General features: G+C 43.1%; 1 protein-coding gene across 1 annotated transcript in view; it reads left to right on the top strand.

Moving 5' to 3' along the window:
• Positions 1 to 11,329: 11,329 nt before the first annotated feature.
• CRYBG1 (crystallin beta-gamma domain containing 1) overlaps positions 11,330 to 17,504 on the top strand; it is a 93,792-nt gene continuing 87,617 nt past the window's right edge. Inside the window, exon 1 of the mRNA XM_032443287.1 lies at positions 11,330 to 11,845. Coding sequence (XP_032299178.1) covers positions 11,499 to 11,845 — 347 coding nt within the window. The 5' untranslated portion in view covers positions 11,330 to 11,498. The remainder of the gene's footprint in view (positions 11,846 to 17,504) is intronic.

Here is a 17,504-nt window from a genome sequence, read left to right as displayed (position 1 = left end):
CCAGTCTGAATTGGAAAGGGAGAGGTTCCCAGAGCTCAACACACATACTTCCAATTCCAGAGATCCTCAACCAGTATTCCCCCATTTTAAACTTCATCATCAGACAACACAGTGAGTCACTGCTTAATGGCAGCTGAACCAAAACACCTGTTAGCGAATACGTATGGAATGTGAAGATGATCGTAAAGAACAAGATTATAATTAAAGATGCATTAATTCTAACAGAAACAAGAGAAATGGAACAGATGCTATACATTTTTGTGGGTAGTTATGTTTTTGTGTAATGATAGTGGAGATGAATATCTGTAAACAGAATTACTATGTAATTTATGTTGGAGAGGAGCTTTAAAGTCCTCTCCTGACCTCCAGACCAACACCCTTTCTCAAAGCAGGGTTAGAAAGCCACGAAGGGAGATCATGCTGGTGAAGATGCCATCAACATTTGGTTACTGCAAAATTACATGGACAAAAGATGAAAAAATATTCCCATGCATATTTTGCTGTAGCTAGAATAACTGTGATCTTTACTTTGATCACATGGAATAAATTTAACGTGGCTTTTATAGAATTGATATTTTATGGCACCTATATAAACGCAAAGTAAGGATTATTCCTATATACAACAAAGATCTCTAGCAGGTTGACCAAAATTTCCTTTTATTCAGGCCTGTGTCATCTCTGTATAAAATCATGACACCATTAAATCAACAGAAAAACTCCCAAAGATGGGTGAATTTTTACTTATTTCAATGATGTTTTTTAGGAACTAGTCAGCAATCATTAGTATTTTTTCCCTTCGTTTCTCTAACAGTTTTCACAGCAAGCAACAAAGGTTTTGCTTTCATCTCCCAGCTATTGCCTTTTGAGTATGCAAATGAAAGCAGATTGTGAGAATAATTAATATACAGTATTTAACGTGCAATGGTGAGTAAGTAAAACAAAACTCATAATGCTACTACTTATATATAACTAAATAGCTCATTGTTGCCTAGTCACAGTGAAGAATTAATGTGATTAATTATAGGAGAAGCTGATTCACTCGTCCAAGACCTTTCTGGAAATATTATAATATTATAAGGCAGAAGTACCCAGTCTGCTGGCACATCATGTTTTTCAGATACAATTTGAATTCATATGTTTGTAGAAGAAAAAAAAATCACCCTTGTATATATTTCTACTTTTGTTCTCTCTGCACATACTAATATTTTCCTTCTATAACAGGTGAAGATATTCTAGATGTTTTTAAATAATTGAACTGTGCAGACAACTGTCCTAGTTTTACTTCACAGTGGTTGTTTCAATTCACCAACTTCCCATTTTAATTCTGTATAATATCCGTAAGCCATATTTCAGACTATCAAGTAATCCTTTATTGCTAAAACAAGTGACTGGACATTAGAAACTTTTAGGTCTGCTGCTTATTATTCATCTTGCCCAATACTTCTTGTGGTCACTACTTTGTAGTAGCTCCACTAAGGCATCTTGGTTTAATAAGGAGAATACACAGAACTGAAGCTAACAATAACTGTTGTTCATCAACAAGTAGCCTTGTATAGCTTGATTGAGATTGGTACAGCTAGTTTGTAGTCCTTCCAAAAAGAATTTCATTCCTTTTCTTTGTTACATTGCATAAATTCAAGCATCTGATGATACTGTCATTCAGATATTCACTATAATCTAGTCCACTTGCTAGTCCACTTTCAAAGTGAAATACAGGATGTGGCTCTGGGCAGCCCGGTCTGGTGTTTGGTGACCCTGCCCGTGGCAGGGGGGTTGAAACTAGGTGATCTTTGAGGTACTTTTAAATCTAGGCCCTTCTATGATTCCGGGATTTCTCCATCCAGACAAAACTGCTCTTATGGTGTGACTGGAAGTCCTTTGGTGATTTTTACCCAGGGAAAGAATTTTTCAGTGTTTTTGTTTACTTTCCATTGCATATTTGGATTTAATATCAGGTGTGAGCTCTTCTTCACTTTGTTGTACTGGCACAACGTTTCTTTAGTGAGTTAGTTGTTAAATCACTCTGATTTCTCAGAAGCATACAGTGCTTATAAAGAAGAAGGATGGATGTTACTCTTTTTGGGGGAAAAAATAAAAATCCGGAAGTCTGTCAGATTGCATAGCAGGTTTAATTATCAGTGGCCTCGCTTGTGCCCTTGACTTACTGGCTTCACCAGAACGTGCTTGGCCTTCACTGCTGCCAGGGTGCACTTATGATCCACATTCAGCACCTCAGCACCAAGAACCCTGCAGCCAGTCAGTCTCCAACCAGCCTATTTGGCTGTGTGGGGATACTCTGTCCCAGGTGAAGGAATTAGCATGTGCCTCTGTTCAACTCCATGGGATTTTTTGCTAGCTTACTCCTTTCATTTTCTGGGATCCTTTTGAACAGCTTCCAGTCCCCCCCCTTCATATCAACACTCTCTACCTCACTATCACATCACTTCATATCATCCAAAAACTCAACAGCTGTTCATGCCATCCATTGCCGAGTCAATGATAAAAATATTAAATGATCCTACTGTTGACACTGGAGAAATATTACTGGTAACAAGATTCCAGTTAAAATTTGAGCCATTAAAGGCTACTCTCTGAGCTCAGCAGTCCAACAAGCTTTTCACTGATGCAGCACTCTACCCATACAGTTCATATCTCCTCGGTTTGACTCTCACTATACTATGAAAGGCTATGTTGAAAGTCTTGCTTCAGATAAACTGAGCCTGTAATTCTTTCATCCACAGAGACAGCCATTTCATAATAGAAGGCAATCAGGTCGGTCAAGGATGATTTGACCTTCATGAATTATTTGTTGCCTGATTCCAATCATCCTTCTGTCTTTCATGTGCCTGAAATAGCGAGTACTTGTTTCAGAACTGATCAGGCTTTAGTACCCTAGGGTTTCCCTCAGCTTTTTAAAATGAGATTAAACATTTGCCTTTTACAGGTAACTTCCTCCAGTTGCTACAGTGTTCCAAAGATGATAAAGAAGAGCCTCACAAAGACCTCTGCTTTCTCAGCTTGGGTGGAAGTATCTCACCTGGTCACCTGTCTGAAATCATGTAAATTTCAATGCAGGGGAGACCTCACTGTGGCCTTCTTGTACCTGAAGGAAGCATATAAACAGGGGGAGGAATGGCTGTTTATGAGAGTAGGCAGTGATAGGACAAGGGGGAATGGTTTTAAACTGAGACAGGGGAGGTTTAGGTTAGAGATTAGGAGGAATTTTTTCACACAGAGGGTGGTGACACAGTGGAACAGGTTGCCCAGGGAGGTTGTGGATGCCCCATCCCTGGAGGCATTCAAGGCCAGGCTGGATGTGGCTCTGGGCAGCCTAGTCTGGTGGTTGGTGACCCTGCACATGGCAGGGGGTTCAAACTCAATGATCATTCTGTTCCTTTTCAACCCAGGCCATTCTATGATACTATGAAATTCTCCCCAGCTTAATCCTAGAAGCAATGGTTAGCAGCTCATCCCTCTATTTGCTCCTAGGCACAGACAACTGGCCTTGCCAGTTAGATGGAAGGCAAAGGAGGCATTAAGTAGTTCAGTTTTTTTCCACAGCTTTGTCATTAGATCCTCTCTCACCAGCTTGCCTGCACTATTTAGTAGTGAGCTTACATTTTCTTTCATCTTTTGAATATGCTCACTTGTTAGAAGCCCTTCTTGTTGACCTTCACATTTCTCAGTGGTTTTAACCCCAGCCCTACGTGACTTTCCTAATTTGACTCTTGCATATCTAGGTGATGCTGCTGGATTTATGAGTACCCTGTCCCTGCTTGTACTTTCTTCATACTTCCTTTCTGTGTCTGAGATCAGTTGGAAGTTCCCTCTTTATCCAACTTGTCTTCCTGCTGTATCTTTCCATCTTATTGAGCAATCATGATGGACAATTTTCATACTTCAGTGAGGTTTTATTTGCAGATCAGCTCTTGTGGGCTGATGTCCACTTTCCTGGAGTTCAGGTCTTTAACCTGCTACATACCTTCCCCACTCAGCATCATAAACTCATCATGTTTCTCCTCTTCTGTTTGGGCTTTGATCTCAAAACCATGATGAACTTGCTAAAAAGCCTTTTTCAGTAGCAAGACTTTGCGGAAAGTTGTCCTTGCCTCTCTTTCTCACATATGTATCATCACTCCCTAGTGGTTCTTGTTCTCAGAAGATAGTCCACAGTCAAAGAAGCCAAAGATCCTGTCTGTGACACCAGCCATATGCCCAGACTTTCATCTGCAGGACTGATCCTCCTCAGCTACTGAAGCCATCTCTTTGACTGGTAAGATTAAAAAGACCACCACCGTGGCCCCTTTACCACTGCTCCTAGAGCACAGCAGTCAGCTGTAATCTCCTCAGGGTCTCTTTTGGTGGCAATGTTTGTGCCCAGATGGGTGAACAACAGCAGATACTAATCCAAAGATTATATCCAAATATATTGATCCAAAGACTTCATCAGTCTTTCTCTAGTGTCCCATACTGACAGCCGAAGGAAGCAGTCAGCCTCTTGAAACAGTGGGTGTGATCTGCAAGTGGGTGCTAAGGCTCCTAAAGACAGTTGTGGCCACTGTTACCCATCACTTCACCCTTATGGTGCTGTTTCAGCCAGTCTGGGGCTTTTATTGGATCCCACTAGCATTTCCCATGAACTTCTTTAATTTTAGCTATCTCTCATAACTTCCTGCCTCACATAAATTTTATCATGTTTATTTATATAATACCTAATTAGTATTTTAAATAAGAACAATATTATTAGAGGCTTTGGGGAAAATTCACTTTCTGAGTTCTTGGTGATTAATGAATGATTACTATCACTTTCTAATGGTCTGTAACAGTTCTTTGTTGTTCCAAACTGTAAGTATATATTTTCCTTGCTAACCCACTGGGAAGGGCATGGTTATAAATTCTGAGTAAATTTCAGCTTACTCATCCCCCTCTGTCTACTTTTTCTGTAGTCTAACTAGTAGATAACTCACTAATTATTGTTTATTGACAGCAGAACTTCCCTGGCTTGGATTCTCATCATCTCTGTCTGTGCCTGCTCTAAATATTACATCCTTATTCTCAGGGATCACAGTTAATTATCCTGGGAAAAGCAAATGCTGATGATCAGCTCTGCCATTTCATCCTTTTGTTCCCTGTGACTCTCAATAACTGGTTTATTTTATCAGACTGTTTCGACACATCTTCTTTTTTGTAACTTTTAATGGTTTTGATAACTTTTAATGGGACAGTGCAAGACTTAGTTCGGCCTCTAAAGGGCACAGGGCTGGTGGCTTATTCATTTCACACAGTCTCCATACAAATGAATGGGCTTTCTGACATACAGGGAACAGGAGGAAGTGACTGATGAATGTAACTATGAAGAGAGAGTTTCAATTTCCAAGTCATTCTCCTATATTATCTGTGAACATATTGGAACAGTTATGCTTTTAATTACAACTGGTTAATTTAATATTTAACTGAAGATTCTTTAGCCCCTAATTAGGTTACAGAAGATAGCTATCTTTAGATAGCTCTTAAATTTCTCACAGAACACTCATATCCCCTAACAATTTCATCAGCTATGCTTACTCTTGTCTTTAGAATTTGGGGTTTTGACTGTAAAGTACTGAAGATAGAGACCTACCTTCCTGCATGCTTGTATATTTCCCAGCTCATCTGTTAGATACCGTAAATAATCATGAATAACTGGTAACTATTTGTTTAATGTTACTGCTAAGCAGTAAATTAACAGCTTGCTGGCATTATATTCCCAATGCCTCATTATTATGTTAATTTTGGTATTTTTTAACTGAATTCATTTCTGCTGTTAGTATTATACTTTTAAATGACATGACTACAGCAAAACAGAATGCTGCTTTTAGTTCTTTTAATCATACTCCAGAGGAGCCTAGAGGCCCTGATTCATTGAGTGGCACATCACTGCCAGCCAGTCTGAGGTATCCTACCTTCTTGTGAAGCAGCATCTCCCATCTCTCATTCGGTTTCTCTGACTAAGAAAGATATAACTTAACATAACACAGAACATTCTTTTCTATGAATAACATCCACAGCATTTGCTTCAGTCAAGTTACAGTGTTTGTTTTCTCATAGCTGTTTTATGTTTCCTTGTTATAGTTTCAGGAAGGAATAACTGCTTATTGAAAAAACTCAGATATTAAACAAATGTCATAGTGAATCAATGTTGACATTAAAGGGGCTGGTATGAAAAACATAGCATACATGTAGTGTTTTACATATTTTGGTGTTCAGCCTGAGCCCAGGCATGGATCCATCTCTATGTAAATTCCTTACGCAAACCGACAAGACCAGAGATAGGATCTTTGAGCACAATGTGAGCTGAAAAATGAAGAGAGAAAAAATAAGTCTCTTAAAGGGGAGCAGAAGAACTTGGATACTCAGAGGAAGACTGAGGTGAGATATACGTGTTGTCTTGGCTTTATACTTAAAACCACACTTCAATGAAATCTTGTTATGTTAACAGAAAATTGCACTGGATTGTCATTAACAAAATGAATGAAGGACTTAAAAAGGAACAGAAGAAAAACACTGAAAAAAAAATCCTTCCTGTGGGATTTTTTGTTTCCTGTGCATTAATTGGAGAAGGAATGAGAACTACTGCCATATCTGTATTATCAAGAATTAATGTCCTACACTGGGAATTCCTGAGTATTTTGTAACTGAAATCAATTTGACTATCTGCTTGGCTGCATCTAGTTGGCACTAAAAATCAAGCAGAGTACTTTTACTGTTAGTATCATGATGAGGTTATTATGTGGAAGAAGTGACTAATGCATAAATAGTGAACTTCTGCATTATAAAAAACCTAACCCTGCAACAAAATACACAGAAAAACCCCAACAAAAACATGGGGATTGAATAATTGAATAATGACTGTGCTAAATTCTTATTACAAATTCTACATGCTTCTATCTGTTGTGGACTGCACTATTTAAGGAAAAAACCTTTATAGAATATCAGTGAGTTTGGCAGAACTATCCTTGAACACTTGGACCACAGATAATGTCCAAGCTTTGAGAGGAATGAATAACACGGGTGAAATCCTGAACCTGTCCAAGGGTCATGGATAGAGTTGAACCTTAAAAGGAGACTGAAACTGACCAACACACAAACCTGAAGGACTTGATGATCTTCAAGGTCTTTTCCAACCTGGGTAATTCTAAGATTCTATGATTCTATTATTATCTTTAGTCATGCAAAGTGCACAAGTAAAAAGAAATTCAGAGCATGAGGTTGTGCAAATTCACTCCACTTCAAAACTTCTCACAGAACCTGAGGTGTCTCTATCTGCTACAGCTCCAGAACCTGTGTGTCCCCAAGGCGATGGCCAACAGACAGACCTGGGTAAATCATGGTAGACGGAACAGCAAAAACATCGACTACCTGAATATTCTCCTTTTAGCATGACAGATGTTTTGCCCCACCTACCAGGCACATAAGGCAATTCCAGAAACACTTCTTAGTTCTCAAACTTGTTTCCTGGTTGAATCTGAAGCTGCTGGGTGTTGCTTCCAGATTGGCTAGTTCTAGTCGCATTTGATTTCTACTTACTTGTTTTCCAAAGCCCTTTCCTGTAATATGGATTTGCTAACCTTCATGGATTTCGTCCTGTTCTTTGTTTTAAGAGTCTTGGCTTATCTAACTTGTTACCTACTCCTGTGGCTGCAGTTCTGTCTGGGATGTCCCTGAGCTAGTTCTGTGAGCCTAGCCTAGCCTTGGCTTTCCCTTGTCATATCATTTAGTTGCATTTTCCAGCTCTGGTTCCAGGCAGTCTTTAAACAACAGGAGTGATCACTCACATCTCATCTACCGTGTCTTATAATTTACTAAGATTATGTAACTGTGCTTTTTCTTTCAAGTTATGGAGTGGGACTCACTCTTTCTCTTTTCAAATGTAGCCGGGGAACCTGTAGTCATGTTGAGCCGGAAAGAAGACGTGAGTGCTAATATGACTGTGAGGAAGAACTGGGGCATGAATGGGAGAATTCCTACCTTGTAGGTAGGATATTCCTGAATTAAGGCTACTACTTCTGCCACTATTTCTCTATTGTACCTCAAAAAGGCACTGAACTCTTGGAACAAACAAAAACAACAACAAAAAAAGGAAGCTGACATGAAAATTTTTGAGAGTCTGGTATTACTGTGTGTTTTAAATACATCAACCAAAGGGAGTCCCTACAGAGATTTAGGCCAAGTAAACCTAATTCTTAGCTCTTTGTCTGACTTAGGCAAGAAGTAGTCAATAAATTCAGTCTTGTCAAGACTGAGGCAGTTCTGGGCATGGGAATAGGTGAGTGCCTAAGCACCTGGGGCACTTTCAAGGCAAACAGGGAAGCACTTCTGGAATTTAGGTGCCCTTAGGGCTAGGTGTCAAATGAATGTGGGATTGCAGGACCACAGTTTGGATCTTGCACGTTTTATGTGGGATAGTTGGGATTCTGGCCCCTGTGTGCTTTATTGCTCTTTATCAGTATCTCTAAAGTATGGGAATTCAAGCACACTCTTTGTATACTCTGACAGCAAGTCACCTGAGCCTCAAATGTTAGGGTACTGTTTCCTATGAGCAACTACATATACAGTATGATAAATATATACTTTCAAAAAAGAAGTTACTTTCCTATAATTTGATTATGAGATTTAGATTTTTTTTTAACGCATATTGTGTCGTATATCGGAACAGTTTTATATTAGAACAATGCTTTGAAATAGTCAAAAGAGAGAAACAATGATTTGAGTAAATAATGCTATAATAAATAGTGTTTTATTTTGATTCATAACAGCTTTACAGGTTTTGAGTCTGTGTTGGCCTGATTGATGATCCAAAATTATCATCCTTCTGTTTGTTTTTTGTCTATCTTGCACACAGTGTGCTGTCAAGCTAGATGGATATTGAATATGATGCAGTCTAATCCAGATATCCAATCATCTTCTTCTTCACCATGTTGGAATGAAACCAAACAGGAGAAGGCTTTGTTGCACAATATCTTTCTATGATAGGAATTACTACGAACTGTTGCAAAACTGAGTTGCTTCAGATAAAAGCTAGACTGACTTGTTCTGTCACATATGTCAGGCCTGCTGACATAAACATGATCATCATTTGAAGTTTCCTGAATGACTGCCTAATTCTAATGAATTTCTGTCTTGAGTAATGGTCTTTAGAATGCCTTTCCTAAAAAACAAAAAGGTCCAAGTCTTCTAAATGAGCATAGAAACAAGGACTAGAATTACATAAATCTGGTAGGACTGATTTCACATGTTGTTCTGGTAATGTCACATATAACACTCAGACGTAATTTTGACCAAACTCTAAATAAGGATCTACAAAATATCCTTCACCCACTTTTGAGTACTAGTGTGTTACAGTTCATGTTAGCACTGAAGCATAAATGCTGGATACATTAGAACTGATGTTGTATTTGTCCCTCCAGAGAGATGGTTTACCCTGCACATTTTTTAGAATGCAAACAACATCCTCAGTGATGCCAGTGTTGATTTTAAACCTTCTGAGACACTCTGAAATTATTTTATAAGATATTCCTCTCATACTCCTCTTTTTCTCTGCTCTGTGATTTAACATGTATGTTCTAAGCCCATACACATCTTTTTGTTGTGGAATGAAGAAGCACAAGTCTCCTCAAGTCTGCTCAACCATCTGGTGCGCTGAGAACTGAGGGTCAATAATTGCTGCCCATCACCATAAGGTGGACACTTCCAAGTCTGCAGGTGAGCATAGGGCTATTGGAGGGTAGCTGGTTCATCAGGTCTCCCTCCTTGGAGATACTTAATGCCTGGCTGGACATGGTCGTGAATAACCTGCTCTAGCTGACCCTGCTTGAGTGGGGGGCTGGAGGAGACAACATCCAGAGGTCCCTTCCCACTTCAACCATTCCATGATTCTACTTAAAGAAATTGCTTCACTAAATCTGACAGTGTTACTTGATGTTTTTCCCGAGGGCACAACCACCCACCTCTCTGGTTCTGCCCAGTTTTGTCACGACACATTATATAGTACTCAACAACTATTTTAAGTTGGAGAAAAATCCCTTTCTTCATAGATTAGTCCCTTTAGTTAACTGATAGTCAAGTAAATTATACACAACTCGGAGGAATAACTGAACTTACCCCCAAAACAAGTGTATATATTGCTTTGAATGAAACAGTAGTGTAAGAAAGGCTGCTCATTTAAATTCTTTCTGTATTTTGTCTTCCTCTGCCTTGCTCATGTCTTTGTATTCCCACTGTAAAATAAATCAGCATTAAATTATATCCATGTTGATGTAATGTGTTTGTCATTTATCAGCCAATTGTGGCCATCTCTTAACAGTGAACGTAAAGATTTTCCAGCGCACAGACTTTCAGCATTTTCATTAGCTCACGTTACCATTTTTGACAGACTATAATCTCAATGTCTTTGCAGCAATGAGCAATGTCAGAAGAGACAAGATACTGCCAAAATGTTAGCGCTGCTGTGTTGTGTTGTGCACAGATATGTGCTGGTTGTAAGAACTTAGGACAGACGCTATCCTCCACTGTGAAACAGCGACTATTAGAGAGCATCTAAAGGAGAGCTATGAAGATATACCGGGAGCCGCTAAGGCCCCTCGGTGTGCTCAGCGCAGAGCAGAGGAGCTGATGGAGGCCTGATGGCGGCTGCAGCTCCTCACAGGGAGCGGAGGTCAGCGCTGAGCTCTGCTCTGTGTGACAGCGACAGGGCCCGAGGGAACGGCATGGAGCTGTGTCAGGGGAGGGTCGGGGTAGAGGTTAGGGACAGGGTGTTTGCCAGAGGGCGGTGGGCATGGTCCGTAGTGCGGGAGTTCAAGGAGTGCTGGCACAGCACTCACAGACGTGCGGCTCGATATTGGTTGGTGCTCCATGGAGCCGGGAGTTGGATTCGCTGATCCTTGTGGGTCCCTTCCAACTTGGGATTTCTGTGTTTCTGTGAAAATCACTTACCCTCCCCCATCCCTCCCCGCCCCCACCGAAGGGCTCGATTTTTACTTCTCGGCTTAACGAAGAGCCGGCCGGATGGCAGAAGTTCTCCCCAGGGAGATGGATAAGCAGCTCAGTAATTAACGCGGCGGGCAGTGGTGCACAGAGCAGGGCTGCAGGGCCAGGACAGCTCTCGGTCTGGCGGAGCCCCCTCGGCGGGGTCCACCGACGGTGGGTCCGTGCCCGGCCGCGGCTCCGCTGTGTGTCGGGCCCCCACGGCGCTGCCTTTTCCCTCCGGTGGCGCAAGAGCCCGGCTCGGCCCCGAGGGCCGTCGGAGCGCAACAACAAGATAATGGCCCCTAATGCGCACCCTGGGCACGGATCGCGCGCCAGCCGCTCCCTTCCTGTGCCACCGGCGGGGAACCTGCCGCGGCGCGGCTCCCTCGGCGGGGAGGGACCGGGCCGGCCGGCGGTGGGCAGGGACGGCGGGAGGCGATCGCCTTAATAACGCATACACCGCGCCGGGCGGCAACCACCGGCGCGCCCCGTCCATGCCCGCGGAGAGACCGCCACCCGCGCAGCGCTGCCCTCGCTGCCGCCCCGGCTCCGGCCGCCGGCGGGCGGGCACCCCGGCGCAGCCCCTCTCTTCTCGCCGCCGCGGAGCGGAGCCCGGCATGGCGCGGCGCGGCCGCTTCCAGCGCCTCTTCGGCCGCAGCGAGTCCGAAGACTCGGAGCCCGAAGGGGCGGCCGCCTCCCCCCGCCGCCGGCCCCTCTCCGCCGCGCCCAAGCGGCGCTCCGCGTTCCCTCAGTGGCGCCCGAAGAGAAAGGAGCCGCAGCCGCCCGCCCGCGGCACGACGCCCGCCGCGCCCCTCGGCATCCAGGAGCCGCCGCCGCTGAGGTAAGAGCGGGCGGGAGGGCACGGCCGGGTGGGAGCCGGGAGCTGCCGAGCGGCTGAGGCCCCCGACGGGAAGGTGGGAGCCGGCAGGGAGCGATGAGCTCACGGCTCGCCGAGCTGGCAACTTCGAGCTGCTCCGAGCTGGCAACGCGATGTGCGAGCTGTGCGGTACACGGCAGCGTTAATGGGTGTTGGGTCCGGGCTGAGGAAACTGAGCTCTGTGGGTGGCTCTGTGTGGTGTTTTAAACGTGTATGTAGTAGTTGCACTACAAACCGGTATTTGCCTAAAAGTGGACGTGGTGCAGGTGGGCAGACTTGGTTGAAGTATGATCTAATGATGCATGTGTTTGGTACTCTGATGAAATACTGGAAACTTCAAATACCAAAGTATTCCATGAATGAAAGACAGAGGTAGTTTATGTTCGTGTTTGTGTAGGGAAAGTACTGCGAAGTCTGATTTACAGAGCTACTAATCCAGGAAATCTGGGTCTGATGATGCCACTGGGTATCCGAGCGCAGGGCGCTCCTCAACCAGGAACAGGTCCCTCTTCCACCTCCCCCAAGGCTGATAAAGTGAATCCCGGTGCTCTGCCAGCAGCAGATCACAGCTTGGCTGGAGGGGAGCCGGGCGGGCTCTGCGCTCAGACCACAGCACTGTGCCCTGCTGGGCTTTGAGACCTTCAAAGAACAGAGAGCAGCCTCTCTAGGCAAGCTGCATTGCTGATTGCATCAAGGGAAGCTAATCCTGGTACAAGGCTGGAACATCACTTCGCTCTGTTTTTGGCCTCTCCTCTGGCTGTGTCCCACTGAGGAACCTGCTGGCCCTTCTTGGAGACCCGCATTTGGGTGTCAGCAGGTACTGCTGGACCAAGGCTGCCTCTCCCTGAGCTGCAGCAGCCACACTTCACAGCCTCTCCTCCCAGGGTAAGTGCTGCAGGCTCCCAGCACCTTGAGGCACTGCAGTTTGTCTGCTTTGCTTCGTGTTGAGGGGGCCCGGAACTGGTGTTGAGATGCGGTCAGGTGAATGGTGAGGAAAAGGGAAGAGATCTTTCATCAAGCTGCCAGTTCCTCAGTCTCCCATATCGATAGCTCACTAGCTCTGCAGTGCCAAACCAGGGCAGCAGTGCATCACAGGAGTTCAGATTCACTCGTTACACCTGGAAAAAATGGGAGAATGTCTTTCCTGTGTAATGTTATCAAGTTCTGTGCTTAAAATGTGAGTGGAATCTCCTAACTGCAAGGCTTCTGGAATAATAGGTTTATAATTCTCATTATGAAATAGTTTGCCTTCTGATCGGGGAACCAGTCCTACTATTGACAACAGGTTGGGCTTGTGCTTGAGCACATGGACGTACTTGTTTATGTTCACATCATTAACTGCACTTGGTCATCTTCAGAGCATACAGGCTGCTCTGTCTGTGTTACCTGTCTGTTATTATTTTTTTTAGGTAGCCAATACTTATTTTTGCTGTTAGGTTACTTATCTTGGAGAGCAGTAGCCAGCATGTTAGCGGGTATCCTAGCATTAATAAAGCAAGAGAGCAGCTCAACTCCTTTAAACTTGTGGCGGTGAGTGTGAATTCTCGTGCCTTGATACAGTTTGTCTTACATTACTTATGTTCTTGAGTGTCTCCGGATGAACTCCCCTGGTCTCTTTTTCCAGCACAAACTCCTATAGTTTCATTGCCAGAGGTAATAGTTACAGTCTGGAGCCTCTGAACAGCAGAAGCGTGACTGGAAGAGAATGGGAAAGAATGACAGTTGCCACCAAACCTTAGAAAACTGCACCATTTAAAGAAACTAAACTTCACTTGGTCCCTTGAAAGTCATGAAGCTTGTGACTTTCATACATCAGACAGCCTGCAGAGCTGACATGTGTTGGACATTGAAGGATCTCCACCCAAGGGCAGCTTGAAAAATGAAGGCGATGACTTTGGTTTGAACTTTGGAGGAGGAAGCTGGGTACCGGAGGACAAAGAAGATTGTCTGTCTTTGGGGTGTGATTGTTTAGTGTGGTGCTACACTGTGATTCCAGAGCCTGTGGTATTTGTTGATCAAGACCAGACTCGTTATTTCAGTCCAGCTCTAAACTGGCTCATGCATAAATCACAATAGTTTGGTTCTTGCCCAAAACACATTGGCATCAAAACATTTTTGCAGCTTATTAATTCCTAAGTTTCAAGAAGCACAGGTAATTCTCTGCATTAGTATTGGGACTGCTTGGACTGCTACCGTCAGCAATAGCCCGTCTTACTTTTACTGTGCTCTCTCCTGATTAAATTCAACTCAGCTCATCCTCATCAACATACTAAACACGAAGGCAAAGAAAACTCTGTGACTGTTATTCTACACTGATTTGGCAGGGATGCAAACATGAATTAGGATCGGTAGGAAGCAAAAAAAAAAGCAATGAGAAACTTAGTATTAGGCTGCATCCAAGGTTAGTCAGACTGCGGAATAATTAGATGTTATCTCAGAGAGGAACACACACATTCAAGAGATGGGTGAGGAAATGTGTTGCAAGCAGAGAAAGTGGTACTGGGACCATTTCCTTTCAGCTGCTCTTCTTTGATTTCTGTGTTAGAAGAACTGAGGTAATCATGCTCTACAGCCCGTGTGCAACATTGTATTGTGGAAATAGTAAGTGTTTCATCCTATTAAAAACAGAGCTGGTAATGCGGCAGAATATTAGTAGCTTGATTGATTGACAAGAACAAAATGCAGGAAACTGTCACACAGTCAGCTGCATTGCATGGTAAAATAGGAACTGTTTATTCAGTGTACTTCGGGTATGTGTGTGAACTTATGCTTGTGTAGTTGAAAGAAAGATTCAATCATAGAATCATAGAATTACCCAGGTTGGAAAAGACCTTGAAGATCATCAAGTCCAACCGCAGCCTAACCAGTACCCTAACTCTAGAAAACCTACACTAAATCCCTGAGTACCACATCCAAACGGCTCTTAAACACAACCAGGGATGGCGATTCAACCACCTCCCTGGGGAGCCTATTCCAGTACCTAATTGTTCACCTGTGCTTTTTGCAAGATGGAATGTGGGTGTCTGGAAGGGTTGTCGGTTGCATTTAATTTGTGGAAGATGGAAATGAGAAAGGGTAATTAGTTCTGCAGTATAATTCTTGGTCATCCATAGTGCCTTAGGAATACAGATTTATTTGTTTTGATTTATACAGGAAAGAAGTTTCGTTAAACTATCAAGATAAAAAAATGCAGAGTTTTGCTCAAAATTTAATCCACAATAGTATTTTGTTTTCATTTGTTCTCCCTTAATTATAGAAAAAAGGGATCATAAAGAATACAATGTATCCATGCCATTCACTAATCAAAGAATTTTCCTTAGTTTGTGAGTGCTTCTATGTTTGCTGCATATTTATTTTTGTGGGGATGATGTACCCCACTATATTCAGGTGAACCTGACCCACAGTAGTGCTGAGTACCACTGAGGCAGTATAAGCTCTGTCCTTAAGGGGTAAATATCTACTAAAATGAGGACTGCTCTGAAAAAACAGATTCTAGCCTTTTCAAATCAGGTACCAGACACGACACTTTTGGTTTTAGTGTGTCAGATCCACACTTTGTAATGGCAACAAATAAAAAGATTCTTTGAATCATAGAATCACCAAGGTTGGAAAAGATCTAGAAGATCATCCATTCCAACCGTTCACCTATTACTAATAGCTCCTACTAAACCATGTCCTTCAACACAACATCCAGTCATTCCTTGAACACCCACAGGGTCGGTGACTCCACCACCTCCCTGGGCAGTCCATTCCAGTGGAGAACAGTTGAGAAACTGTCGAGAGATAAAACATCATTTTGAAAAACACCTAGGTAAAAAAACCCAATAGATTGAGTGCAAATGCATCCAGCTGGCATTTAATAATACATGGAGTGCTAAAATGATTATTAAATATTGAATGAACACCTCTTCAGTGAACATCATTTGTCTAGATGTGGAAAACCAGCTTTCATGATCTGCTGTTAATGTTGCTGTATCATTTGCTCCTCTCCTCTTTGTCATGTTCCCTTGTTCCATCTCTCCCTTCCTCTTGGGATTTGTACCAAACAATTCAGCCTTCTTTCTCTAGTGGCTTCCTGTCTGCATTGAGTATGCAGAAGAGTTCTTTACTGTGCCTGAAATGGCCTCAGGACATAGGCAGGACAACATCTGTAGATAGAAGTAGTATCTGTAGGTAAAATGCTATAATCAGAAGAATTAGATGAGCTTATTTTGGCACAGGGGACTTGAAGAGGGTGATTATTTTGTTCCCTTAACATCCTCTCTTTGCTGAGGTTATGGAGTTACCCTGTGGCGCAAGTGGTAGAAGTGCCGCTCTGCTACACAGGAGGCTCGAATCCCGGGGGTGGGACTCGATGATCTCTAAGGTCCCTTCCAACCCGCACCAGACTGTGATACTGTGATACTGTGAAATAACATGTTAGACAAATGAGTGAGATGCTGGAAGTCTTTTCACGTGCTGGTAAATAATGCCTTTATACAAAAAGCACTGGATCGGTTTATTTAGAATGAGAGAAAACCTGTCTGAAAGGCCTGTCATTGTATTAAGATGACATTTTGCATCATTTTTGGTAATACTAAATGCCATAGGTGAGCAAAATTATTATGTTATTGAAACGGTGAATATAATTAGGGTTACTTCATGTACAAATACTAGATGGCATCCTTATCCTCTAATTTCAGCTATCTAAATCTGAACTAGTTGCTCTCTTTATAATCAAGGAAGACAAATAGGCACGTCTGGTGTGCAATTCATCTCACCCTAGGGCAAGCGTCTAAAGCAGGCTAACTGAATTGCAATTTAGAAGGGCCAGTTTGAACTCACTGCTTTAAAATGCACCTGAAGGTCACCTGAAGCTCCAGCATCTGGAATTGGACAGTAGAGTGCACTCTGTGTTACCTGCTAAGGTGAGGGTGACGGAGCACTGGAACAGGCTGCCCAGGGAGGTGGTGGAGTCTCCTTCTCTGGAGATATTCAAGACCCGCCTGGACACCTACCTGTGTGACGTGGTGTAGGGAGCCTGCTTTGGCAGGGGGGTTGGACTCGATGATCTCTAGAGGTCCCTTCCAACCCCTACAATTCTGTGATTCTGTGAATCCACAAACTGACACCTTCGTGCAGGATGTTACAGCACAAAGTTCTGAGCTTCAAATTGATGTCCTCATCTTTTGCATGCAACTTTAAGGCACCTTCTTTGCTTGTAAGCAATCTCCTGCTGAAGATGCTTTTTGTTTTTCCCACAGAATCCCTGTGTTTTCAGTTGGTTGTAGCTAAGAGTTTTCAGGTTTCTTTAAGGAACTGTGGTTGATCCCTGCTTGCACTGTATTTCCTAGGTGAAGCTTGGCAAGTTGTGGGATTGTCATGAGAACAAACCTTTCATAGATGGTGGTGGGGAGAGAATGGGGGAAGCAGGAGAGAGGAGAGAGGATACTCCTTGGCCTAGGATTTGATCTGCAGAGTTATAGCCAAAAAGGCAATGTTATGTCTGCTGGAAACGGAATCTTCTAGTGGGAAGGATGAGAAACTATTAAGATTAGGCAGCTCTTCCTTTAGCAGCTTGCATTTTAAAATAAAAACATGAGGAGCTGTTCTATGCTCAGATCTTCCCATGCAAGGGAAAATC

The sequence above is a fragment of the Coturnix japonica genome, chromosome 3, assembly GCF_001577835.2.
Source record: "Coturnix japonica isolate 7356 chromosome 3, Coturnix japonica 2.1, whole genome shotgun sequence".
NCBI lineage: Eukaryota > Metazoa > Chordata > Aves > Galliformes > Phasianidae > Coturnix > Coturnix japonica.
Note: the sequence above shows the minus strand (reverse complement) of the source record. Positions and strands in the feature narration are given on the sequence as shown.